The following is a 27377-nucleotide window of genomic DNA, read 5'->3' as shown; positions in this document are numbered from 1 at the left end:
CATTGACACCCACTCCAGCCAGACTGCACCAATCTCCCACCCTTTCACAGACCCACTTTCCTAGAGGGGGTGATGATGAAGAGGTCTATGGCCTCTTGGTGGATGATTCCTACCAGAGGAAGAACTGATATTAGGAGCTGGGCGACACAACTCCAGACATTAGCTTGGTTTCTCTTCCAGGCCCTGCCACGGAGAAAGGAGCGCCATTTGTTATAGTGATGCAAAGGTCAGCAGAGGTGTTTAACCTGCAGCTCCCCTCTGTCAATGTCAAGACCTACTTCTTGACTGAAGTTCTATGGAGCTCCTAGTCCACTTTAATGAGGCCCTTGCCGTTGTTCCCCTGGGGCCTAGGCAAAAACCTGCATGGTGGCTCCAGCACACAGGATGGTTTCCTGCCACCACTCCCGGAGACCCGCACTTTCTCTCCCGGCATCCCACTTTCAAGAGCCTGGTGGTGCAGGCCTAGATGGCCAAACTGAACCAGAGTGCATTCCCTAGTACACCACTAGATAAGACTCAGAGGCTGGACACCTTTGGGAAGAGACTCTTTTCTTCCACTAACCTGTTAATGCAGGAACTCGTGCGCCATACCTGACTGAGATCGACTGTTTTTAGGATGTGTCCAATCTTCCCTGATAGACATGCCCTTAGATGGTTCCTCCCTACTCGCCAATAAGGCTGACCCTGCACTCAAGCGCATTAAGAAGAGTTAGGTCACTGCCAGATCTTTAGGCCTCTGCTTGGATTCCCCACAACAGAGCTCCTCCTTTCACCCCGTATGTGGCCACGCCGGGGCTGCAACCGCACCTGCAATTCCAGTCTTATACCCCTCCCCCAGTCTGTTTGTGGCCATGGATGCAGACCCCTCAGAGGACGAGTAACCCAAACCAAGCATAATGTCCAGTCCACCACTCCTCCAGCTGCCATAGCCTCCAAACCTTTTTAATGGATCCTCATCAAAGCGCACCCATCATGTTGGTAGCAGAATCAGGCCCCTCCTGCCCCCCTCCTGCGCGGTCGATGGTGTCCCAAATTGTCCTGCCAACTATTTGTCGGCCCATGTGAAGCCAGAGTTTTTCGGATTCACCAAGGGATCAGTCCAGGATCACCCTAAGTTGAACCCCTTTGTAATACCCCAGGAAATTCGGCAAACCCGTCCTCTCTCCTCCTGTGCTCTAGTTAACACCCGGTAAGGTAACAAAGCCCTCTGCCCCGCCAGATGAACTTGGAGATCATTTTTTTCAGATCGAGAAAGAGAGCCCTATCCATCGGGATCGGAAGACCCTGGAAAAGATAAAGCAGCCCACGGAGAACATTCATTTTGTCGGTGTTAATTCGCCCTATCCAAGAGATGTAGGCTGTTCTCCATCTAGCCAGGTCTGCTTTAATCTGGCATAGTAATGGAGGTTGGTTGGCTCCATAGAGGTGCGCCAGCCTGGGGGTGAGTCTGATGCCTTCGTATGTAATGTCTTTGTGTGTGGTTTGGAAAGGGGACATTATGTCTATGCTCTGCATAGTCTCTTTAGATAGTTAGATTAAGGAGGTAGGACTTCAAAAGATTCACCTTAAACCCAGAGGCTTGCTCATACAGGGCGAGTTCAGATTGGATTGCCAGAAGAGAGGACAACGGTCTCGTGATAGGTAGCAGCATGTTATCAGCAAAGAGAGAGATCTTGTGCTTGTCTGTGCCGAATGGGACAACCCCTATACTAGGGTTGGCCCGGATGCGTTCCGCCAGGGGCCCGATGCTGAGGGCAAAAAGCAGGGGAGATAGGGGGCAACCCTGCCTCGTTCCCCGGGAAAGATCAGAAGGTTCGAAAGCCAGCCCATTCACCAAAATGTGGGATCTCGGGCGGAGTAATTGGCACACACCATACCTATGAAGGTGTCGCTGAAGCCAATTCGCCTCAATGTTCTAGTCAGAAAGTCCCAGTCGACCTGATCAAAGGCCTTCTCCGTGTACAGCAAGAGAAGGGATGCGGGAATTTCTTTCCTGTGAACCTTCTCAATAATGTGTACCGCCCTCCGGAGATTATCATGGGTTTGCCTCCCCTTGGTGAAGCCCTCTTGATCAGCTGAATGAGCAGCGGCATGACGTGCTCCAAGCGAGTGGCTAAAATTTTAGAGTACTATTTGACATCCTGGTTTAGGAGTTTAATAGGCCTATAAGAGGCACAGCATGTGGGGTCTTTTCCCGGTTTGGGGATAACGGAGATCAATGCTTCCCCCATTGAGGGGGTCTCCCGTTGTGAGGCAGCCATGTCGTTATGTAGTGTCACCAGACAGGGGACCAGTTCTGGCACAAAGGTACAATAGAAGTGGGCATTCAGCCAGTCTAGGCCAGGTGCCTTTTGGAGCTTAAGCGTGTCTATTGCTTTTGAACCTCCTCAACAGAAATCTGTCTGCCCAGGTCCTCGTTCGTGGAAGCCGGTACCTGTGGCAAGGTAAGAGCCTCCAGATATTGCTCCTGGGCTGCAGGGACTAACGAGTCCGCTGTATATAGGGTACGGTAAAACTCCCTGAAGACTCCGGCTTTCCCCTCTCCGCTTTTCTGGGGGATTCCGTTCATGTCCACTATTTGCGCAATATAATCTTTCTCCTGCCTCACCCTAAGCTGGCGTGCCAAAAGGGAGCCAACCTTGTTTCCCCCTTCATAGCTCCGTGCCTTGAGGCGCAAGAGTGTTTTTTCCGCCCCATTAGTGTTGATGGCCTGCAGCTTCCCCGTAACTTATCTTTGTGAGGGCTTCGAGAGCTTAGTCTTGTAGTCGTGTTCTGCAGTCCTGAGTTCTCCCTCTAGAGGCAGTCGTTCCCCTTTGCGTTGTTTTCGAAGAGTGGTGTCTAATTCAATGCACTTCCCCCTAATGACTGCCTTAAAGGCATCCTAATTGTTAGCCAAAGAGGTTTGGGTGGGTTTGTTAAGCTCAAAGATCTCCTTGATTATCGCCCTTAATTCATCTTGAAGAAGACGGTCCCTGCTAAAGAAGTTGAAGAAATACCACCTTGCGTGTTTGGAGCTCGTGGTGGGTCACTCTATGACGAATTTCAGGGGGGCATGATCCGAGAGACAGATTGGGTGGAATTGACATCCTGAAAGTTATAAGAAAGGGATTGGCTAATGAAAGCATGATCGATCCTGGAGTATGTCTTCAGTGAGTGTGAGCAGAAAGTAATCCCTTGTCGTGGGGTGGCATCCTCTCCATGCGTCGAGAAGGCCTAACCCTTGTAGTGAGGCCTTAAGCGAGTTACAACACCCCCCCTGTGGTCCCACTCTGTGCACCCTCTCCAGCTGGATCGCTGGGCCCTTATCACCCATCACCGTCAAAAAGAGCCTCACCATGAATGCTTCAAGGTCTGGGCAGATATTATCCCAGCTGGAACGATATTGAGGGCTTCGTACCGGAGCATAGTGGCTTTCAATTGGTTTCGCAGGTCACCAGAGTGGTTTTCAAGCAGTTGTAACCGGTCAGCTAGATCTTGGCATTGCGCTTCGAAGTCCAGGGTGCGGGTGCTGATAGTCGACATCCGCCTTTAGGGCCACCAGGCGGCCCCCCATTTCAGCTTTGAATGCATCGAACGAGGCCCCATAGCAGCCTTTATATCATCTCGAAGCTCCTTCCGATATTCTCTCAGGAAGATCATCAGGTCCCCCCTTGTGAGCACCATGCTTCCGCTGGACTGGCTCGTCCCCTCACCATCCGTTGGTTGCCGGGGTGAAGAAGCTGGAGACCTTTGCTGGTTGGGACCTTTTTGGTGGCATAAGGGCTATGGCACAACGACAGCCCGCCACCTCCCTTCGCTGTAGAAACAACCAGGTGCCACGTGGGATCCCTCTCCAAGGATACCACAGTACCGAGCCCAGGATCTTCTGTCAAAGGCCTCCACCGTACGTCTCAGAGGGTACGTCAATCGCCCACTGCCTGGCTTCCACTGGATTCGGAGCCTCCACCAGCAAGGAGGCAGGGCACCTAAAGCAAGCGCCCCAGAGGACTGCTGAATCTTTTGCCGGGTGCCGCAGGACAGGGCTACTCGTCAAGGGTTCAGGTGCCTGGTCTGTGCCATTTGGAGATCAGGCAATACAAGCTCAGGCAATGCAAGCTCAGGCAATGCAAGCTCAGGCCCAATCGGGAATGTCTCGTTTCCGTGGGTGACCCCCTAGCTACAGGGACTTCCAGGGGCCCTGTGAGAGACCTCTTCAGGGACGTCTCAAGTCAGTCAAGGATCCTTTGTCGGAGGCCTCCCACTGCCTCCCGCAGGAGATGTACAAGACTCTTGAGGCCTGGGCACTGACACTGCTTGGACCTTCACAGGTTAGGACATAGGCCGCTGAAGCCGAGCGCCACATGGTGTTACAAAGCCCTTAACTGGAGGCCCAGGCATAAGGCTGCTGATTATGGAAGCAAATGCCTGACCAGCCCCATGTTAAGGCCAGGCACCGCCTTCCCGGAGCTCCGTGGAGGGGGGACCCCAGCAGTCCTCACGTCACCACACATGAGCCAAATCTCCCGGGGCCAGCCTCAGCCACTCACTGTGCCAGTTTGCGCCTCAGTCTTCTATTTCCCAGGGACGCCACTATGTCCCTTCTGCAGCGGGCTCAGTCCTCAGGGCTTTACGCGGCCACCGGGGGTACCTCTGAACCTCTGCAGCATTGTGACTCCTCCTCACCTGTGGGTGCCGTCCGGGACTACCGAGCTAGCTGCCGCCTCTCATCCCGCCAAGAGCCGCCTTCTTGTCGCGAACTTCGCGCTCCAGATTTACTACTCGCCACTCATTAGTGGCTCCAAAAACTGCTGCTGGAGGGGTCCTATCGTCTGTGGGTGATCCGGTGGTTCGGGCTGCCCGCTTCTTGGGAGTGCCAGAAAGAGAGATAAAATGGCTGGGCCTGGTGTGCAGCCGAACGGGATTACGTCTGGTCGGCCATGATGGTTGGCCACACCCCCCAAGCTCTTTCTTTTAACTCTCCTTACACCAGCTTCTACCCAGACAAATTAGTTCTTCAGACCTTGCCTCTTTCTTGTGAGTAGTGGTTACCCCATTCCATGTCGGCCTGAACAATTATGTTCTCGTCTGGTTGTGGATGTGCATGGGCACCAGTCCATTGTTAGGTTGTTTTTCTCCAGCATCAAATTCGGATGTGATCCAGTGTGCTCCTGGTCACGAGTTTTGCAGTTCCTGTCGAAGCCTCTGTGTCTGTTGCCCTCCATCCCATCACAAGAAGACTTCTTTAGCAACTTATCTACTGACTGTGCCGAATCCCTTGTCATTGAGTGACCTGGCCTCACTGCTCTTGTGGCCCTTCAGGCTACTGCATGCTCAGGGCTCCCCTTCGGAGAATGAAGATGTACCACATGTAATGGAACGCACACCTTTCAAGAGGTGCTCCAGTGTCACTCCAAACACCCCTGGGCCAAACTCCATGGCGTTTGCAATTTTTGCCTCTACCCGGAGCATGATAAGCGTCTCTGTGACTGTTGCTCGGTGTTCCACAGCAAGAAGACTCTGCGCCAGCACTGACATAGATGGTTGGGCCACAGCAGGATGGCACAATTCTCTTCAGGAACATGGGACATCTTTGGCAAGGCCAATCTGCTCAATGCCAAAGACGAAAAGAAAGCATTGGGTGAGTCGCCTAACTTCCGACAGACAAGCCTAGTCCTGTGTTCGTCGACTCCAACATCGCAGAGTCTGGGTAGAAGGAGCACTTGGAAGATGAAAAGGTACCAGAGGATGCTCCATCCATCTCAACCAGCTCCGGTCCAAGCTTGAAAATGCCCCAGTCCCTTTAAAATTTCAGAAACGGCGCACTAAGGCATAGAGCCTTGTGCCGAAGCGGCACCACCACCTTCAGGTGCGCCACTGCCTCAGAGAGCTGGTCGATATCGTAGCAAAGCCTCAGAGCAGAGAAAAGCCCCTTCCCAGGGGCCTTGACCATCGACTAGTGAGAAGTCCGAAAGCGCTCTGTCCAGTACCTTCCCATTCTCAAGAGAATTAATACGTCCGTCAATTAGATTTTCAAGGAGCCGGTAAAATCTAGTGTGGGTGCACGGTGCCTCAACAAAAAAACAAACCTGTGCATTCTAGCCCATTCTGCATTAGGAGTTACTACTACTAGGAAGAGGGCAGCAGCCCAGGCCACCAGAGAGACACTCCACCTCCTGACAAGGAGGGCAAGCGGATAGGTGTTGCGGGCAAGAAAGTGACGGTAGGGGTGGTCATGCATTGACACATTATTAATTCTGTAGGCCTCCTTTCTAGATACAGTGGAGCCCACTGGGATGAGATGGTGGGGCTCCTGCAGCACCTCCTCAGTATCGCAAAAGGGCGAAAAAGCTTGTTGAGGAAAGTAAGGCCATTTCTAACACGGCTGTGTGAGTCTGGCTTCCAGCCAGGGGTGCAACAGCACCTTGTCAACTTGCTGTTCGATGGAGAACACCTATTTGGATAGTAGGTTGACACAATGCTTGAAAAGATCAAGAAAGACACGGAGAGTGCTAAGGGGATGGGGCGCCTCACAGGTGTTATCTGGCAAGGTTTCCTAGCATAGGCAGCAGCTAGCAGGGGGTTTGAAAGCCAGTTCCCGAGAACCTACCAAATCCTACCATAGTTAACAGTAGGGCTTCCACCAACAGGGTGGCTGAGGCTTCACACAAGGCTCCTATAGATGGAATAGCTCCAAAGGCCAAGACGAGGCATCCCTAGTAACTGACTAGCCTCCCAATTAAACAAAACCTGTTTGGGAGGATTCAGGGATACAGATGGGTCTGGTCAGTTATTGAGCATGGCTATTACTGGAGCTTGTTACAACCCAACAAAACAATACACTCGCTCACAAATAGTACAAGCTCTCAAACATGGCCATGTTCACTCATGCTCAATCTTTCCTCAAACAGAGCCATACGTACAGAACGGATGAACTGAACATACAATATTTTACATTGACATGTCTTTTTCCAGAACCAAAAACCAGGGAACGCAGCCCGTCGACTCTCGTTCGTGGAGAACTCGCAGATTTTGGAACACCAGACCAACAGATACCAAAAAACAGACTACCAAGAGGCAATCAGACAGGAGTTAACCACAGACCGGCCTACAGACCATCCCGCGATCTTCCTAGTTCACCTTCAGGACTATTCTGACTGAGCACGCTACCTTAGCGCCGCTTCAGATGTGTCCAAAAGGCTACCCAGGTGCAACCGCGGGCCTTTCTGAGAACAGTCCGGCAGGGTGCGCATCACACGTGTCACACCTAGGCATCAGATTGAAACCTCTATTATTCAGCAAACAAGTCCGTGGAGCATCTGCCCGTGCAGCCTCAATGCCGCCCCGTTAGACCTCCAAAGTTCTCCGTGGTACACCGACCACCAAAACCAAATACAGTTAACTGTTTCCAAGACGCCACTCAAACAGCGTAATCCAAAACACCAAATCAATACACTCACCTGGTGCACACAGGTACAAGTGCGTGTTCTCCACTGCCCACTCCTGAAGACCAACACGGTCAGCTCCTGGGTTACGCCCGTAGGACTCCGGCGAGGGGTTACTAGCAGCTGGGGCTCTCTGATCGGGAGACGGAGTTCAGCCAGAATCGTTACTCAGTCCACCCCTTCGACCAGAGTTCCCCTTCATCTGTCCTTTCTCACCCCATATTACGGGAGGACGACCCCAAACGTGGAGTCCCACCAGAGTCGCCAACTGTCGTATTACAAAAATAATCTATGGTGCTATACCTACCAACAGACCCCAAACTTCGTCTTACCAAATAATCAGTCAGTTGGCAGTGAAGAAAAGTCAATCGTTTATTAAACCAATAATACTCTATAGAGGAGCCTCTCCGACGTCACCCAGCCAGTGCGCAGAGAAGACTGCCAATTCACCCTCGATACATGGCATATATACTTTCCTTGCGTTACATGAGATCACCGTACATGGAAAAATACTGGTTGGCACAGTAGGTGTAAGGAAAGACCATATATGGCACACAAAGCTCGTTGGAAGTCTGCTTCTGCTATTATTGGGGAGGGTCAGGAGGGGTGACTCCCTTTCGTCTCGGTGCCTGGGAGCACAGGCACGGCGCCTCCAGGAATGTGCTTATCACCTCTGAAGCCAGATGCGACCTTGGGTCTTTAGAACAGCTGCCTGGTGTAACTCAACTAACTGGGGCCTACTCGACTGCTGGAGGACAGTACGTGACCGCTGCCCGAGTTTAATGCATGTACAACAAAATGGCGTCTGTTTGGTTCTCTGTTTGAATACAGATAAATACAATGCAAGAGCGGGAAAGGAATTCCTATATCGATGTAACTAATTATTCTAAACTATGATAAACGTAATAGATTATATATATATATATGGATAGATACATCGTGCTAACAAAAGGATTACAATAAGTGCAGAAAATGGATTCTGTCCCTCAGGAGAAGTACAGGACTGCTCCTGTCTCTCTCCCGCTGCATCGCATTAGATGTGCTGAGTCTTTGAGCGGCCCAGACCTGCCCGGCAGTACCTGGGCCGCCCTCGGAAGTTCAGGACTGTTGTCTGTGGTTGGGGCCTAGTGGTGCCAGCGCTAATAGCATCGACTGGCCTGGTATTATTCCTGCATTACGAACTGCCTTATTACTTGCATTAGGGATTGTATTATTCCTGCATTACAAACTGCCTGATTATGTGCATTGAGGATTGAATTTATCTCGCATTACGAACTGCCTTATTACATGCATTAAGGAGTGCGTTATACTTGCTTTGCAACTGCCTGATTATGTGCATTGAGGGTTGAATTATTCTCTCATTACGACCTGCCTTATTACTTGCATTAAGGAATGCGTTATACTTGCATTACGAACTGCCTGATTACGTGCATTGAGGATTGCATTATACTTGCATTACTAACTGCCTGATTACGTGCATTGAGGATTGCATTATTCTTGCATTACTAACTGCCTGATTACGTGCATTGAGGATTGCATTATTCTTGCATTACGAACTGCCTGTTTACTTGCATTGAGGGTTGCCTTATTCTTGCATTACAGACTGCATAGCATTGCATTAGGACTGCATTTGAACATCCTGAACTGCTCATTAATACCACAAGAACCTACACGTGTTTGTTGGCCTAATAACCGGCAAAGTGAAATATTACAACTACACATATGTTGGATTTTTATCGTTTGGTATTATCGTATTTTTCTTATTGATAAGGATACCGCTATTTTCCTACATCAGTGTGGTGTCCATTTGTGGTGTTATCACTTTATCACTGGAGTGTGGTTGCAAATACTTTAAACATTGCCTTGAAGATAAGCCTGGCTGCTCGTGCCAAGCTACCAGGGGGCGAGCTGGGTTATCAAAGAGGGTATCCCTCGTTTCCCTGACTAGAAGCAAGGGTCCCTATTTGGACTAAGGTAACTGCCTCAGCCAATTAGAGACCCCCAGTTCTAACACCGCCGGAACAGCAGTCCATCGTATATTCATGAAACAAATTATCATTCCCATCCACCGCTGGGATTGTAACTCAAGAATAAAAGACTTTGAAGCGAAAAGCTGTGTCCGCTTCGACAACAAAAATGTTAGCCCCTGCATTTGGGACTCCACATTGAGTCAAAGCTGTAACCGCTGCGTGGTTATGTGCCGCAATATCAACCGGTTGTGTCATTTTGGAAATGGAATAAAGAAATCGGTAGCGCAAAACAGGGTAAATAAGAATCTTTTAAACATCAAGCTTGTAAAACCTATAAATCAACAAATATACGAGGCTACAACGCCCCCTCTCCTCCCCCCCTCCCACCCTACCCCACCAGGGACGTCTCTGGAAACTGGTCAGAGGGTAATGTGCGCAAGCACATGCCCTAACATGCAGTATGCGTCCCACAACAAGCAGGAAAATCGTACAAATACAGTCAGCTTAGTAGCTAGTCCATAAATCATGAAGGGAGATGTCATCATGGAAAGACAGTAGAGCCTAACCTCCCTCTCTTTGCTAAGAAGCAGTATTATTATATATTAGAAGATCTCTGGGCTTTGTCAGCAGACCCCAAACCTTGACCTATAGATGGTAAATCTACATAATAAGTGCTGTCTCACTCTTCTCCCTGGAAAGGTCCCTCACTAAGTGTAGGCTACCTATTTGTGTACTCTACTAAAACCAAAGTACGTTCGTCCAAACTACAGCTGTATTGGTAGGTTTTGTTTTTGATCTGGCCAGAACAAAATAACAAGGGGCATTGTTGTTCGACCTTGCACATAATGTTCAGTCAAAATCCCAGGAACGTGCAGAGAATGAACACAGCGATTGAGTTCTCATGTGAAAACAGCCATAGAAATTATTGCAAAAAATAAAAACGTGTAGGAATGTGCTCAAAGTAGCAGGCTGGCTGCAGCGTGCTCATGCTAACTTAGTGAAGACGACAAACTCCCTATGGGCCTCGTGACACAGACAACACTGATCTCTGTTCAAAGTGGCAGTAATTAAAGCCTTTATGGAAGGACTTAAGAGTGATACCACCAAAAGTTCCATATGTACCTAGATGGAACCTTAATATTGTTCTAGCAAGACTTATGGGTCCACCCTGTGAACCATTGCACAATTGTCCACTGTAATTCCTTTCTTGGGAGGTTGATTTTTAGATTGCTATCACTTCACTAAGACGTGTCCATGACCTTCAGGCGTTAACCTTAGGTAACATTCCTGTTGCTGACATTTGTAAAACAGTTACATGGTCTACATCAAACACATTTACTAAAAACTATTGTGTGCATGTATTATCACGCCAACAAGCTAATGTAGGACAGGCAGTCCTCAGAACACTTTTTCAGACAACTGCAAAGCCCACTGGTTAGTCACCACTTTTGGAGGGTACTGCCATACAGTTTATGCAAAGCATATGTACTACCGCACACATACCTCAAACAGATTATGCTACTTAGCCTGTAAGCACATGTTCTTGGCATGTAGAGCTGTAGATTCGCATTTGCCCCCCCTCCTCCCGGACACCTATGGTCGTTGCAGTTATCATTATTATTCACTTTATACACGCATGGACGTCTCTATACTACTCTCACTTGCTCAATTCTGACCTTCTTGTGGGTAAACAATCTAACAATGGAGTCGATGCCCATGTGCACTATCACCGAAAGGAGAAGCAACCTTACCTCATGGCTGGAAACGACTTCTTCTAAGAAAAGCAACTTGCAAACATCCACACCCAACACTAGATGGCAGGAGTAGGCAAAGCATTTGAATCTACAGCTCTACATGCCAAGCACAGATGCTTACAGAATGAGTAACATAATCCTTTAATCCGTTATCTCTCTGTCAGTCTAATCAATGTCACACAAAACAGTTTACTTTTACTGTATATCACTGTTTACTTCATTTGAAAATGAAGTTGCAAACCTTGAAACTGGTAAGATAATGATGAAACCGATTTTTATTTATTTTCAAGTTGATGACTCCAGCAATTTGAACATTGACTTCAAGTTCATGGAAGATATTGAAAAATCTGAAGCACGTACAGGCATCCCATGTACACAGTATACAAATGAGAGTCCTTTCATTTTCAAATTAGAAGATTACCAGGATGCAGTTATCATTCCAAGGTTAGTTATTTGAGGAAAATATTTTTGCCTCTCCTACACTCACCATGATATGGTAGAGATATGTGATAACGTTTGTGTCGCCTTATTTGTGTCTTGATGTTCCTGGCTTGCTACACATTAGGCACCTTCTTGCAGAAGAAATTGTTTGCCTACACATGTTTGAATGTTTGAAGAAAAAGATCCGCTGTGAAAAAAACTGCTTACAGAAATGACAGAATGTTTTTATGGATTGGGATTGTTCATATTATAATTTATAAAGCACATTTACATCATGGCATTTTGAACAAATGGAGCCAATGAACAAGTCTTAATTACTTTGTGATGAAGACTTCTGGATGAAGATTACTTACCTTTGAATTTCCCAGTCGTCAGACTGTTAACGGAATGTTTTGCATAACCATTACTCCTTTGCGCTGTTGGGTGGCTCAATTTGGCTCCACGTTGCGGCGGCGTTGGTGCCGGATGTGATGTCGCAGTCGCCTATATAGGCACCACCCAGGCGCACCGACGTCAGTTCTTTTTTTAATTTCCGTGCCAGTTACTACCGATCCTTCGAAGAGGTACCCCTTTGTCTAATTTTGACAGACTTTTTTCGACGTTTTGTTGAAGATTTTTTCTTGTGTGACGAGGAAATGTCCTCTACAAAGGGAGGGTTCAATCCATGTGGTGCCAGTCGCCGCACAATGTTGGTTATCAACCAGCACCTTGTGTGTATATGGTGTCTCAAGCACGACCACGCCTCGAAGTCGTGCTCGTACTGCTGAACCATGACGCTGAAGGCTTTGAGGGAGCAGTCCCTAAAGCTGCTTGCTGTCTGGCAGTCGAAACCAGCTAGTGCGACTCCTAGGAGGTCTCAGTCCCAATCGAGGAGAAGGTGGGCGCGGTACCATTCCAGCAGCCCCAAGTCTTCTTCATTGCACTCGAGGTCCTCAGGACAGTATGGGATGAAGAACAAAAAGAAGAAGTCTAGACAAACTTTGCCTCGTCCATTGAGGATTGGCGAGACGAGTGTGGAACACTGACTTTTCAGATACGGTTCTTCAGTCGTTGCAAGGTCCAACAGCGCCTTCCCCCGTTTCTGAGAACCAGAGTAACCCACACTCTGATTATAGAGTTCTACAAGGTCATGGGCTGAGTATTTGAGCAGGCCAACCCCTCTGGTGTGCTTTCAGGCCCCCGCGGGAGTCCGAGAAGGCCCCTTCAGGTTCCGGGCCGACGGCTCCAGCCTCGGCTCCGATGGGGTCTCACTGACCTGATTACGAATCGGCGCCAGTTGTCCCAAAGCAACCTTCTCGGCAGTGGTTCCGGCATCAGTGCCCCCGGCCCCACCGATGACACCAGTCCCATTCTTATCCCTGACGACTGAGTCAGGGATAAGAATTCCGGCACAGACAGCCCAGAGGCTCTAGGTCGTTGCATGAGCATTTTAAAGAGTTTGCAGGTATGGGGGAAGCATGGGAGTCATCACTGGACCCTTTATAACACCAGTTATACACACCTGGTGAGAATTTGAATTAGCAGAGGCAAGTTGACTGGACACCTCTCCAGATTCTGGTATGCTCTCTCCTCCTACTGTGACTACAGAGGAGGAGAGTGTGTTATGTAGTGTTGGAGAAGGTTGCAGCAAAGGTCATGGGTCTGGAGCTGCTCTCTGTACAGGTCAGAACTAACCTTTTGACCGAAGTGCTTCAGCCTGGGCTTCCTCATCCAAACCCCTTTTGCCCTTCAATGAAGCAATAACGGATGTCCTTCTAGGCACTTGGTCCAAGTCTAGCACACGGGTTCCCTGTGAACAGGACAATAGCACAACTCCATTGCTCTGCCCATGTTGATCCTGGTTTCCACAGCCAACACCCCACCCCTGAGAGCTTGGTAGTCCAAGCCTCGACTGCCCATGATGCGTTCCCTCCCACTCCCCCGGACAGGGAATCTCAGAGATTGGACACATTTCGGAAGTAGAGGTTTGCTTCCGCCAGCCTAGCATGCAGTCGGTGAACGCCATATGCCAATTGGGTCGTTTTTTCCATACCCTCTGGTAAATGGTTGTGCAAGTGCTGCCACAGGTGCCGGAGGAGGGCTGGACCATCTTTTCCCAAGCAGTGAGAGATGGGAGAGATGCAGCAAAGTAAACCATTAGGTGTGGTTTGGATACGACTGGCTTGTTGGGCAGAGCAGTTTCATAGTCGTTGGCATTGTGGTGCTATGTCTGGCTGAGAACATCTGGCTTTTCGGGGGTTGTCCAGGTCAACCTCATGAACATGTCCTTCGCGGAGAGAGAAGCTAGACTAGGTTCTGGAGCACATCAAGGAATCCTGGGCTGCAGCCAAGTCCTTGGTCCTCTCAGCGACACCTCGCTCCCAGTCTGAATTTTGACTCTTCTGTGGCTGTGGAAGGTGCTTTCAACCGCACCAGTCAGCCATAGCCCAGCTACCGTCCTGCTCAGGCTTCCCAAGTTGAGCGAGGATGTAGGAGTGGTGCATTGCAATCACGTGGGAATGGTTGCCAGAAGTCATCTGCCTCCAACCCCCTTGCAGCTGCAGCCTCTAGGTCTTCCTAGTTTGGTTCTGAAAGACAATGGTTGCCCAGTTGGCGGGAGAATCCAGACTCCTCTACTCCACAGGCAGTCCATTACATTGGACAAATGGGCTTGCAGATCATTGGAAAAGGTTACTTCCTTCCCAATCTTTCCCTCTTCCTTTAGAGCTAACTCAAGAACTGCTGGCTTAGGATCATCCGGTCTTACTCCAAGTGTAAGTTACACCTTTCCTGCCCAAGGGGGCTATAGAGAGGGTTCCAATATCAGAAGTAGGCAGTGGTTGTTATTCACTCTACTTTCCGATACTAAAAATGAACAAAGGTGATCGACCTATCCTAGACATCAGACCCGTCAATCTTTTCCTGAAGAAGGAGAAATTAATGATGCTCATGTAGGCTCAGGATGTGTCTGCCCAAGACCGAGAAGACTGACTGGTAGCATTGGACTAGCAGGATGCATATTTACACGTTCCCATACTGCTAGCCCACAGGTGCTACCTGCGGTTGAAGAGAGGCCACAAGCACTTTCCTTTCACCATGCTCCCCCTTTGCCTTACCAGCACCCTTTGGGTGTTCACCAAGGTTATGGCGGCAGTAGCAGCTCATCTACGCAGGTCAGGGGTTTCAGTCTTCCCCTTCCTCAACTGGCTATTGAAAGCAGCCTTGCCGCAGACTGTCGTCTCCCACCTACAGACTACGATGGACATTCTGCATTTGCTGGCATTCACAATAAACATGCCAAAGTCACACCTGACTCCCTCTCAGACGCTGCTTTTCATCGGAGCTGTCCTGGATACTCTGCAGTTTTGGGCTTGTCCTCCCAAGCAGCGAGCCCAGAATATTCAGGTTATGATACCGATGTTTAACCCTCAATCCTGGATTTTGGTGAGAATGACTCTGAGGCTGATGGGACATGGTCTCTTTCAGAAATGGGAAGAGCCTTGGTTGGATCTGTTCGCCTCCGAAGAGAACGTGCAATGACAGTAGTTCTGCATGTTGGAGTTTCCAAGGCAGCTATCGCTCAGCGACGTTTTTAGTTTTGAGTGGAGCTCAGGCCGCCTGTACGCCTTTCCGCCCATACCACTTCTGGCCAGAGTTCTCAAGATTAAAAATGATCTAACCCAAGTCAATACTTTGGCTCCGGACTGGGCACAGAGAATATGGTATCCTGAGCGTTCGAAAATTAGCTTTGGACTCCCAATCAGGATGCCTCTTTAGGAGGATCTTCTGACGCATCAGCAGGGGAGGGTCCCCCACCCGAACCGTTCAACTCTCCACCTCTTTACGTGGAGATTGAGCAGCGACAGTTGATAGATTTTGACCTTCCTCCCGAAATCTGTAAAGTTATTCTGGCGGCCCCCCCACCAAAACGGTATATCGCTGCTGTTGACAAACATGTGTAAAATATTGTACAGAAAAGTCTATTAACCCTCTTTCTGATATTCTACTCTTTATTCTTACCCTTGCCCAGCAGGGTTCTGCTTTGGGAACTCTCAAGGGTTATCTTTCTGCTCTGTCCGCTTCTCTGCGGCTGCCTGACAAACCCTCCTTTCATATTCAAGTCCCCTATAATAAATAGGTTCCTGAAAGGGCTTATACATACTTTTCTCCCTTCGCCCTTCATATTGCTTCAGTGGGATCTGAACCTGGTTCTCACTTGGCTCATGTGTGCTCCCTTTGAGCCGTTACAAAATTGTCCCCTCCGGCTGCTTACCATCAAGACAGTCTTTTTAGTGGCAAGAGCATCTGGCCAGAGGGTGAGTGAGCTGCAGGCTTTATCATCCAAGCGTCCCTATTTATGGTATTCCTGGACAAGGTGGTACTTCGCACCCTGGCCTCTTTCCTACCTAAGGTAGTGACTCCATTCCATTTGGGACGATCTGCCACCCTGCCCTTCTTTTATGCTCCTCCCCAACCCTCTAAAGAGGAGGAACAATCCACCTATCTGGACCCAAAAAGAACATTGTCATTCTTCCTTGAACGCACAAAAGAGTTCCGGGTGGACAACCAACTCTTCGTGATTATATGTAGGGGCTAAAAAGGTCTGTGTAGTTCAGAAATTAGCAAAAAGAACAATTGATGGACAGAATGCAGAACAATTTCATACATTCACCCCAGTATGGAGATCTGGGCCTAAATCCATTGTTTTTTTGCTCACCATGCCATTGCAGTTTGGACCCAGCCATATGCAAATTAGTCTTGACCCTGCGCCCAATGGGAACAGTCCAGGCCAGGTCCGCCCTGGACTGGAAACAAGCATCCTAGGACCGGTTTCGGGCTTTCAGCCCTCATCAGCCAGGATAGCTTGACTCCGATGGCATGGAAAGCACGGGACCCACGTCTAACCATTTCGTCCTGGGTTCTTTTCTGTATCAGGATCTGCTACGTCCTGGCTAAAAAGCAGCCTCCTAAGGGCTTATGGGCCCATTACACAAGAGGATAAGCTGCAACCTCAGCGTAGGCTCGTGGTGTTCAATCCCTGCCAGGCAGCAACATGGGCTTCCCTGCACACATTTGCCAAGTACTATTTACTGGACAGTCAGGGCCTCAGGGACGGGCATTTAGCCCTTTTTGGTCCTGCAGGACATTTTCATTTAGTGAATCTGTCCGCTGCCCGCCACCTGGATGCTATGGCTTGGGTACCTATTCAAAGTTAAGGAATCTGCAGCTAGAATTCTCTATCAGAAGAGCAAGTTAATTACCTTCAGTAATGCATTATCTGGTAGAGACAGTATCTAGCTGCAGATTCCTTACAGACCTACCCATGCCTCCCTGCTCTGTGGACACATTGATAGGGCTAGGCTTGCTCCCTTTTCAGGGCCCTAGGTTGGACACACATTATTCAGTTGACTGCATGCCTCTGCGCTTTTGGCGTGGAAATTCGTGAAAAATAACTGACGTCCGCGCACCTTTTGAGGAGACCGCAACGTCACTTCCTCCGCTGACGACGCCACACAGAGCCGAATGGAGCCACCTGACGTGCGCAAGGGTACTGCTCACGCAAAAGTTTTCGGATCCAGTCTGACGCCTGGGAAACTTAAAGGTAAGGAATCTGCAGCTAGATATTCTCTTTAGCAGATAATGCATTGCTGAAGGTAAGTAACTAGCTGATCAAAAGTTAACCTTTTGACTTCCGTAGACCTCACTAAATCACTACTGGAAGCCAAGAACCTCCACCTAAACAATGTCTATGATTTAAACTGAAAACAATACACAAAAAACATAAACAAACGTGCATCATATACATGAATTATGGAATATTTTATTTAATTCACAAAAAATATATCAAAAAACTAAATTTGTATTTTAATCTGAAGGTTAGTGAGTATCAAGATTAATTTTATTTTTAAAAGATAAATTGATATGCTGAACTCCAGCATATCATTTTGAATTTTGGCTCCCTGCGCTCTTTTTCCGTTTGCCAATACTTCAGTTGAGGCTGCCAATTGTCCTTATTAATTTGCTTTTGCTGTAATTGATCTGGTCCCACAAATCAAGATAAGAATACCAACTTCTTTCATACAGAGAATTTAAAAAAAATGTAATATTGCTTTTTAATGTATATATATATATTTACTTAATCTGCTAATATTATTTATTTTTCTAAACCGGTTAGAAATTACTGGTATAGATGATTGTCTTCTGTACAGCTGGATATAGGAACAGAGTTTCACAAGTTGGCAGCTGATACATTTACTGCTTTTTCTCCTCTTCTCGCTTTTGAAATCCTAAAGTGTTTTTCAGATGGTGAACACGTTTTGGGTAATGCATACTTTGTTAAATTAATGATCAGAAAACCAAGACCAGCTATAATGGGAAACTTACGAAACGCTCATAATGCCCTGAATACCACTTTGTGCCAATGGGAACAGAGGGCCCACAAAGATACCTGAAAATTGTCAAATCTTCTTGGAATCATCAATGTTTGTTACAAATACTGAATAGACTTGCCCCTGTGTGAGGCCCTGTAACACTTTTAATAACCAATAATAATGTATTCTGTCTGTATGTAAGTACCTGCCCTACTATGGAATTTAATTGATTTTCTTTTAAAAGAATGAAAAATGCAAAAAAGTATTATTCGGAATGTTATAAAAGTTTCCTCTAAAAGTTATCCTTTTAAAAGTCAAACAATAAACAAGAATGATAGCAACGTTTTTGGAATCTACAGCTGAACAGTCCACATTTAGTGAAGACACAGCACCTCCCATTTCCAACTGTGTTCTGTGCTGGAACTTGGTCTCAAATTTTCATGTTCCCATTTATCGGGATCCTGTCTTTCTTGGCTGTACCCTCACAGCTATTATTCACTGCAAGATATACTGTTTTTCATTTTTTATTACTTAATATGGACAGAAGAGTGACCTTGCCAGTGAAATGTAATATGTATTCTCTCTTTATTATTAATTCACTGCTATGAAGGTGTCCTCAATCTTTGAGGAGGGTGTCTTTCCTGTAATTAAATAAAAAACTGTAGAAGACCCTCATGGGCCCTTAACCTGACCCTCTTACAACCTAAGTAGCCTTGGTAGTATTTCTGCAAATGTCTAATTCCCAAGGAAGACAGAAGATTCAATACAATGGTAGTTGCAGAAGGATAATATGTAGGGTTCCTCAGGAAGATTCTCACTCTGCCCGAGTGAAGTCTTGCCACTTAAAGTACTGCTGTGTGACTAAAATCTAAATAAGAACTGTGAACGCTGTCCCATCATTATTCATTGTCTTCGAATCATGTGGCATAATGCTGTCCTTCAAAGGACCCAGCTTCACTTTTAACAACAGTGCTGCAGAATTCTTGACATTAAAGACAATGACGTCATAGCCCCCATCGACATTGAACCCTGTTTCTACTTTGGTGTCTGCATGAATACAAAAGCCATTGATTTTGATGAAATCCTGGGCAACAAAGATTCAACGTTCTTTAAATAATTTCTCATCTATCTTTCTTCAAACTGAGATTTCTCCTCCAAAGAAAAAAATAGAACACTATTTTCTCATAAATACGCCATTGCCAGTGAATCAAAACAGTCACTTCGGACAGGTGGGTGCTGCAAATCGTCCGAAGGGGCTACTCCCTCGCCTTCGAGGCGACCCCTCCAGCCATGCCACTGCAGTGCCACTGCTTGTCGGGGGATCACTTGCAACTTCTGCGGGAGGAATTTACGGCCCTCAAACGCGTTCTTGGGCCAGAAGTAGGACGTGGTTGCTACTCCCACTACTTTCTGATAACCAAGAAGGGCAAAGGAGGCCTACGCCCTATCTTGGACCTCCGGAGCGTCAACTGCTTCCTCCGGAAGGAGAAGTTAAAGATGCTGACTTTAGCTCAAGTCCTGGCTGCCCTAGTCCCTGGAAACTGGATGGTAGCGTTGGACTTGCAGGACGCATATTTCCACATCCCCGTCCTGCTGGCCCACCGGCGCTACCTGCCGTTCACGGTAGGCCACAAGCACTTTCAGTTTACCGTTCCTCCCTTGGGCCTCACCAGTGCCCCTCAGGAGTTCACGAAAGTGATGCCGGTAGTCGCAGCTCATCTGCGCAGATCAGGGGTTTCGGTCTTCCCCTATCTCGACGACTAGTTGTTGAAGGCGGGCTCGCCCCAGACAGTCGTCTCCCACCTCCAGACTAAGGCCGATCTCCTGCACTCGCTGGGGTTCTCCATCAACGTGCCGAAGTCACACCTGTGCCCCTCTCAGAAGCTCCTCTTCATCGGAGCGGTTCTGGGCGCGGTTTTGGGTTTATCCTCCCAAGCAGCGGGTTCAAGATATTCAGGCTCTGATTCTGATCTTTCAGCCTTTATCCCGAGTTTCGGTCAGGCTGACGCTGCGGCTCCTGGGGCTGATGGTCTCCTGCATCCTGCTGGTACATCACGGATGCGGGCTCTACAGTGGGACCTGAAGTTTCAGTGGGCTCAGCATCAGGGCAACCTGTCCGACCACATCCTGATCTCAGAGGGCACTGCAAGACAGTTGTAGTGGTGGCTCACGGACCGCCATTGGGTCGGCGACAGATCCCTCTCCTTTCCCCAACCGGAACACGTAGTGGTGACAGATACGTCCCTCCTGGGATGGGGGCCACATGGGAGAGGCGGAGATCAGAGGCCTCTGGTCTCCGGTGGAGTCCCGGCTCCATATCAACATTCTGGAGCTGCAGGCGATCCGACTTGCACTGAAGGCATTCCTTCCCTCTGTCCGGGGAAGTGTAGTGCAGGTGTTCACGGACAACACCACCGCCATGTGATACTGCAACAAACGGGGAGGGGTCGTGGACCCTTTGTCAGGAGGCTCTGCGCCTCTGGACATGACTGGAACACCAGTGCGTCACCCTGGTGGTTCAACACCTGGCAGGTTCCCTGAACGCCAGGGCGGACGAACTCAGCCGCCGGTGCATGATGGATCACGAATGGCATCTGAACTCTGACGTGGCGCAAGGTCTCTTTCAGCAGTGGGGATAGCGTTGGTTAGATCTATTCGCTACCGAAGAGAAGGGCAATGTCATCAGTTTTGCGCGTTGGAATTTCCAAGGCGGCACTCGCTCGGAGACGCTTTTCGTCACGAGTGGAGCTGCGGTCTGTTGTACGCCTTTCGCCTATAACACTTCTGCCCAGAGTGCTGAAGAACATCCGACGCGACCAGGCCCAAGTCATCCTTGTGGCTCCAGACTGGGCACGAAGATACTGGTATCCCGAGCTACACAGCATGTCAGTCGATCCCCCGATTCGTCTGCCTCTTCAGGAGGACCTTCTGTCGCAGCAGCAGGGACGGTCCTCCACCCGAACCTGTCCAGTCTCCACCTACATGCGTGGAGATTGAGCGGCGACAGTTGAGGCCATTTGACTTGCCTCCTGAGGTCTGTGATGTGTTTCTGGCAGCTAGGCATCCCTCCACAAAACAATATACGCCTGCAGGTGGAACAAATTTGTGGCATGGTGCACAACAAAGGCTGTGGATCCACTTTCTGCCCCCCTGTCAGAGGTTCTCCTCTTCCTTCTTTCTCCTGCCCAGCAGGGCTCTGCTCTAGGCACTATCAAAGGCTATCACTCGGCCATTTCAGCCTTCTTAAGGCTTCCTGATCAGCCTTCTCTTTTCAAGTCCCCTGTTGTAAATAGATTCATGAAAGGCATCACACACATGTTCCCTCCTGTTCCTTTCGTGATGCCTCAGTGGGACTTGAACCTTGTACTTACTTATCTGATGTGCGCTCCCTTTGAGCCACTTCATAATTACCCTCTTCGTCTTCTGACTCTTAAAACTGCTTTCCTGGTTGCTATTACCTCTGCCAGAAGAGTGAGCGAGCTCCAGGCTCTGTCTTCTAAGCCTCCTTTCCTCTCTGTCCATCCGGACAAAGTTGTTCTGAGGACTCGTCCTTCTTTCCTGCTCAAGGTGGTTACAGCCTTTCACATCGGGCAGTCCATCACCTTGCCCACCTACTTTCCGCCTCCGCATCCCTCGAAAGAGGAAGAGAGGCTCCACCATCTGGACCCAAAACGTGCACTCTCTTTTTATCTAGATTGCACACGCCAGTACCGGGTGTACGCCCAGCTCTTTGTTGGTTACGTGGGCGCTAAGAAGGAACTGACGGTGCACAAACGGACCTTCTCTCGTGGGTTGTTTTGGGCATCAAGGTCTGTTATTCCTTGGCGAAAAAGGAGCCTCCTGTGGGGCTGCGTGCCCATTCCACTCAGGCCACGGTGGCTACTACTGCCCTGGGGAGTCCCATTGCAGGACATCTGTCAGGCAGCTGCGTGGGCCTCGCTGCACACGTTTGCTAAGCACTACTGCCTGGACAACCAAATCCAGAGAGATGACTTTTTCGGCTGTTCCGTTCTCCAGGACTTTATGGTGTGATATTGGTTCGCAGACACCGCCGGGATTGGTATTGCTGGGGTATCTATTCTAAGGTAAGGAATCTAACACTAACGTGTTTCTTTCAGATGCAAAACTTACTTACCTTTGGTAACGATATATCTGTAAGAAACATTAGTTAGTGTTGGATTCCTTACTGCCCCACCCATCCTCCCCGTTCTGCGAACCCATATCTAGGGTTAAGGTATTTCCCTTTGAGGGCCCTAGTTTCATGGCACCAGTGTTGGTTTCTTGCATGGCTCTGCGTTCCTGGTGCAGAAACCTATGTACAGAACTGACGTCAGTGCGCAAGGGTGGCGTTTAAGTACTGCGACGTCATCCCGGCGATTACAACTCCGACGACGGACGTGGAGCTTCAGACGACGCCTACCGACGTGCAAGGGTACTGCTGAGGAAAACTTTCCGGATCCAGTCTGACGCCTGGGGATATTCTGAGGTAAGGAATCTAACACTAACTAATGTTTCTTACAGATATATCGTTACCGAAGTTAAGTAACTTGTGCTTTATATCTGCACAAAAAATTTGAGTAAACCTACATGGCCGATTCACAATTTTTTTTGAGTAGCGGGCCCTTTATGTTCAGCACTCCAATTGGATTGTATATCACATTAAGTATATGTTTTTTATGGAGATTCTTCAACCTGCAGATTCCAAAATGTTACATTGTTCCCAGGTGCCAGTCTGCTTCCAGAAAATTATACAGCAATGGTCCTGCACACCGACAGGAGGCACTGTGTGGCTTCTCTGTCCTGCCCCAAAGTGGAACTGCCCTGAAGTGAAGCAGAGCTGTATAAAACAACACCCTGTGTGCTGATGTCAGTTCTTTTCTTTTGCCACCCTTCAAGCCGGGTCTGGAGTCCCACTCCCAACTGTCAGCCTTCCTGAGAACTCCAAGATTTACCTCGGACAATAAATGTGACCTCATGCTACTGAAGATGATCCCTGCATGGAAGGCAATACTCTGTATTGGCAAACATAATACTTTGCTCACAGTCTCATTCAAGTAGTTGATCCCGCACAAACTTCTGTTACTGCTCAAAGTCTTCCTGTAAACCAAAGTCGAAGATGCACCATAAGCGTACGAAAGCTTAATAGTACTTTATCCCCTTCCACTACTCGAAATCAGATGAGTAGGTGCGACAGTGTTAGTTGAAAGATAATACCCCATTGGTGTCTTATGACTCTGACCCAGTCTCACAAAAGGTCCCGACACACACCGAATTCCCCTGGCCTTTCCCCTGGCCTTTGTAATCCCCCAACAAATAGGTATTAAAGGAGTCCTTGTTGCAGCACTTTCAGATGCTCTTAGCTCTCTCAGACCCACGTTTGGGCCCCTTTAATGAAGCATCTTATGCCTGAAAGCATCTGGGTACAGGCATCCAGTAAATTCACTCATCACTGTTAACCAGTCCTTCTGATAGAGAGTTAAAAAGTATTAATGCCTTCGGAAAGAGGGTGTTCTCTCTGGCTAATTTAGCCATATTTAGGATCCGTGAACACAGTGTGCCTTCTGGGCAGGTAAGCCCCTACTTTATGGGACGTGGCCAGTGACATCTTACTGGGCATCCTAGAAGACCTCTGAGTCTTACTGGCTCAACCTATGCATGATGGCCAGAATGTGGCAAAGAATGTTTCTCGTGCTGGCTTAGACACCACAGACTGAGCTGGCATAGATATTGGCACCTACGTAGTGCTTAAGAAAACTTGCATGGATGAAATCAAACAAGGTTTTAGGAGATGTCAAAGCATCCTTGAGAGACATGTTCTTTGATTGCTCCAGATTGTTTGGAGAGAAGACGGACTTGTTCATATGATTTGTGGTAAAGAAATATGTTCTACAGCGCTATAGTATAACGTTCTCTTCCCCCCCCTATTGCACTATATAATAATTCTAGTGTACTGCTCAAAATTACTTCCTATACCTATAAAAGCTTAGATTAACTGCCTACATAAAACACTCCAAAAGTTTCATAATCCACAAACATAGGCTTGCTGATTAAATTGCATGAGACCAACATTCCAATTTAAGATCATTTACACCGCGAAGCCCTCTACTCGGTTTGCACAGTTCTTCGCATCTCAAAAATCCACATTATTTTTGTGCCACAATGTTTCGATCATGTTAGACGGTTAACGCAAAGATTGCAGACATGTTCTGCCTAGGTATCTTTTATACTGAGTAACTAATACTTTTCACAAGAGCATACTTATGATCTCTACTGCAAAGAACTAATGCTTATGATACTGTTAGATTTAGAAGTATTCAATCATTTAATGAACTTTTCTTTGTAGTGAAGTCCAACACCTACATTTTAAGCCACTTCTGCTCTATTTTCAAATAATTTCAGAACTGTAGGTCCCCCACCATCATCACACACACACACACACATATATATATATATATATATATATATATATATATATATATATATATATATATATATATATATATTCACTGAAAAAAACCATAGGTTTCAGGCCTTATATAGTTAGGAATTAGCATTTAAAAAACCTTTAAAATTCACTCAAAAAACTATAAGTTTTAGGGGTGTTATAGTTAGCTGGACATTTCACTCTTACAAAACCATTGAAATTGCTCCTATATAGTTAGTTGTACTTACTATATTTCGTGCACCCGCAATCCACTGCTGATGATGTCACATATTACATCATTCATGACATGGTCAGTGACATCACTGATGACATCTCAAATGACATCACTGATGACATCATCCAGTGAATGTGGTTTGCTTCGTTATTTAAATATGCATTATATATATATATAGCAATTTGCATTGAAGAATGAGTGAATATATCAAAATAAATATTTGGATGGAGGATTTAGTAGCAGTGTAATTGACTGTTTACTTGACCAATTTATAGTGTCTCACTAAATATAGTGGATAGTGACTAAACTGTTTGAATATCTGTATCACTTTGTCCGTTGTTGTGTAAACTGGTTCTCCAGTTGGTTACTAGCTATGTGAAAGTCTGTATTAGTTATTGATTAGTTAACTGAGTATTTGTATAGGAGAGTGAATGTGTGTGTGGTTCGTTGGGGGGTGTGTGACTGCCCAAAGATGTGTGAATAGTTGATTCACTAGATATATGAAGTTAAAACTACATGTTCTAACAGTTGTTTGGGTGAGTGAATATCTTTATGGGTGTGGTGATGAGCAAATATATTTCTCAATGGTACATGTCCAACAAACTAGAAAAATAAAAGTCAGTGTATGTGTCAGTTGTTGTATATTAATAAGTATACATAAGACTCAATGATTGTGTGAGTGACTGTATGGATAACTTTACACTTGTAATAATGATTTTATAATTCACTAAGTATGACTTACTATCTAAATGAATAGATGAAGTTGTGTTTGTATAAGTGTGTAGCTAAGTAAATATGTAAGTATGATCCATTGTTTGCATAAGTAAGTAGGAGGACTTCATATGTGAATAGGATGTGTGCTGGTGTGTAATGTCGATTTAGGTGTATAAGTATTTTTGATAGTGTTCTATTGTTCATTGACAGCATGTATGAGTGAATCTACAGGTAAGTGATTAGATGTGTGTATACATCTAAAATCACTGAGTGGGTTTTTAGATACTTGTATTGCTGTAACAATGGATTCAAATATGATACTCTTTATTTTACAAAGAGTGATGAAAGATTTTACTAGTGTATGAAAAGGTGTATGTGATTGTCACGTGGATGATGTCATCAGTGATGTCATTTGAGATGTCATCAGTGATGTCACTGACCATGTCATGAATGATGTAATATGTGACATCATCAGCAGTGGATTGCGGGTGCGCGAAATATAGTTAGTACAACTAACTATATAGGAGCAATTTCAATGGTTTTGTATTAGTGAAATGTCCAGCTAAATATAACACCCCTAAAACTTAGTTTTTTGAGTGAATTTCAAAGGTTTTTTAAATGCTAATTCCTAACTATATAAGGCCTGAAACCTATGGTTTTTTCAGTGAATTTCAAAGGTTTTTTAAATGCTAATTCCTAACTATATAAGGCCTGAAAGCCCACCAGGAATCTACATTATGCGCCAGGGGACTGCATTGCAGAGAGGTGTAATGAAGCCACGCCCCTTGTTACACCTCTCTGCAACGCAGCCCCCATGCATGTTTGAAGAGGGGGAACTAATTCCCCTTGCATACTGGGGGCCCCTGAGGGCCAACTAGCCCCCTTGAACCTCCAGTATGCGCCAGGCGGCTGCATTGTAGAGGTGTAATGAGGCTATGCCCCTTGTTACACCTCTCTGCAACGCAGCCCCCTGGCGCGTTTGCAGAGGGGGAACTAATTCCCCTTGCATACTGGGGGTCCCTGGGGGCCAACTAGCCCACTAGGAGCCTCCAGTATGCGCCAGGGGGCTGCATTGCAGAGAGGTGTAATGAGGCCACACCCTTTTTTAAACCTCTCTGGCCAACTAGCCCACCTGGAACCTCCAGTATGCGCCAGGGGGCTGCATTGCACAGAGGTGTAATGAGGCTATGCCTCTTTTTACACCTCTCTGCAAAGCAGGCCACTGGCGCGTTTGCTGAGGGGGGACTAATTCCCCTTGCATACTGGGGGTCCCTGGGTCATATCTGCCCAAACGCCGAAATTCCGAACGATTGAAAATGACTTTTCTTGAGAAACATTTGGATTTGGATTATCATGTCCTATACTTTAGAATTTTTGAAAGACTGACTTTGAGGATGCTATAAATTACTCAAGTCTGCCTGAATTGTGTGGGTAAAATTGATACCTAGTCACTTTGAATAAGAACGTACCTACGTCTCGTCTAACATTTGGAAGAAATATCTAGTTATATGACAACAGGATACCGACATAACTTGAAGGAAATAAGAACTCCCTGAAGAAGTTCTGTTGTACAGAACGAAACGCGTCAGCTGGCAGTGGTACATAAACTTAAGGAAAATAAAAGCATTTTAATATACACCAAGATTCAGCGCTTCAATAAAGACTCTAAGTGATATGATTTGATTGGACTTATTGTGCAAGTGGTGCTGTGCCAAACTTTGGAATATTCTCCACTACTCTCTACTACTTACTCTCTACTACTCCACGACTCTCTAATACTCACTCTCTACTACTCATTCTCTACTACTCTACTACTCTCTACTACTGTCTCTACTACTCACTCCCCACTACTCACTATCTACTACTCACTCTCTACTACTCTCTACTCTCTACTACTCACTCTCTACTACTCACTCTTTACTACTCACTCTTTACTACTCACTATCTACTACTCTACTACTCACTCTCTACTTCTCACTCTCTACTTCTCACTCTCTACTTCTCACTCTCTACTACTCACTCTCTACTACTCTCTCTACTACTCACTCTACTACTCACTCTTTACTAC

At 47.1% G+C, this 27377-nt stretch overlaps 1 protein-coding gene across 2 annotated transcripts in view; it reads left to right on the top strand.

Moving 5' to 3' along the window:
* DICER1 (dicer 1, ribonuclease III) overlaps positions 1-27377 on the top strand; it is a 561110-nt gene that overhangs the window by 358444 nt on the left and 175289 nt on the right. For both annotated transcript variants that reach the window (XM_078660108.1, XM_078660109.1), the window contains exon 18: positions 11436-11589. In XM_078660108.1, coding sequence (XP_078516234.1) covers positions 11436-11589 — 154 coding nt within the window. The remainder of the gene's footprint in view (positions 1-11435; positions 11590-27377) is intronic.

This window comes from Lissotriton helveticus, chromosome 9, assembly GCF_964261635.1.
Source record: "Lissotriton helveticus chromosome 9, aLisHel1.1, whole genome shotgun sequence".
Classification (NCBI taxonomy): domain Eukaryota; kingdom Metazoa; phylum Chordata; class Amphibia; order Caudata; family Salamandridae; genus Lissotriton; species Lissotriton helveticus.
Note: the sequence above shows the minus strand (reverse complement) of the source record. Positions and strands in the feature narration are given on the sequence as shown.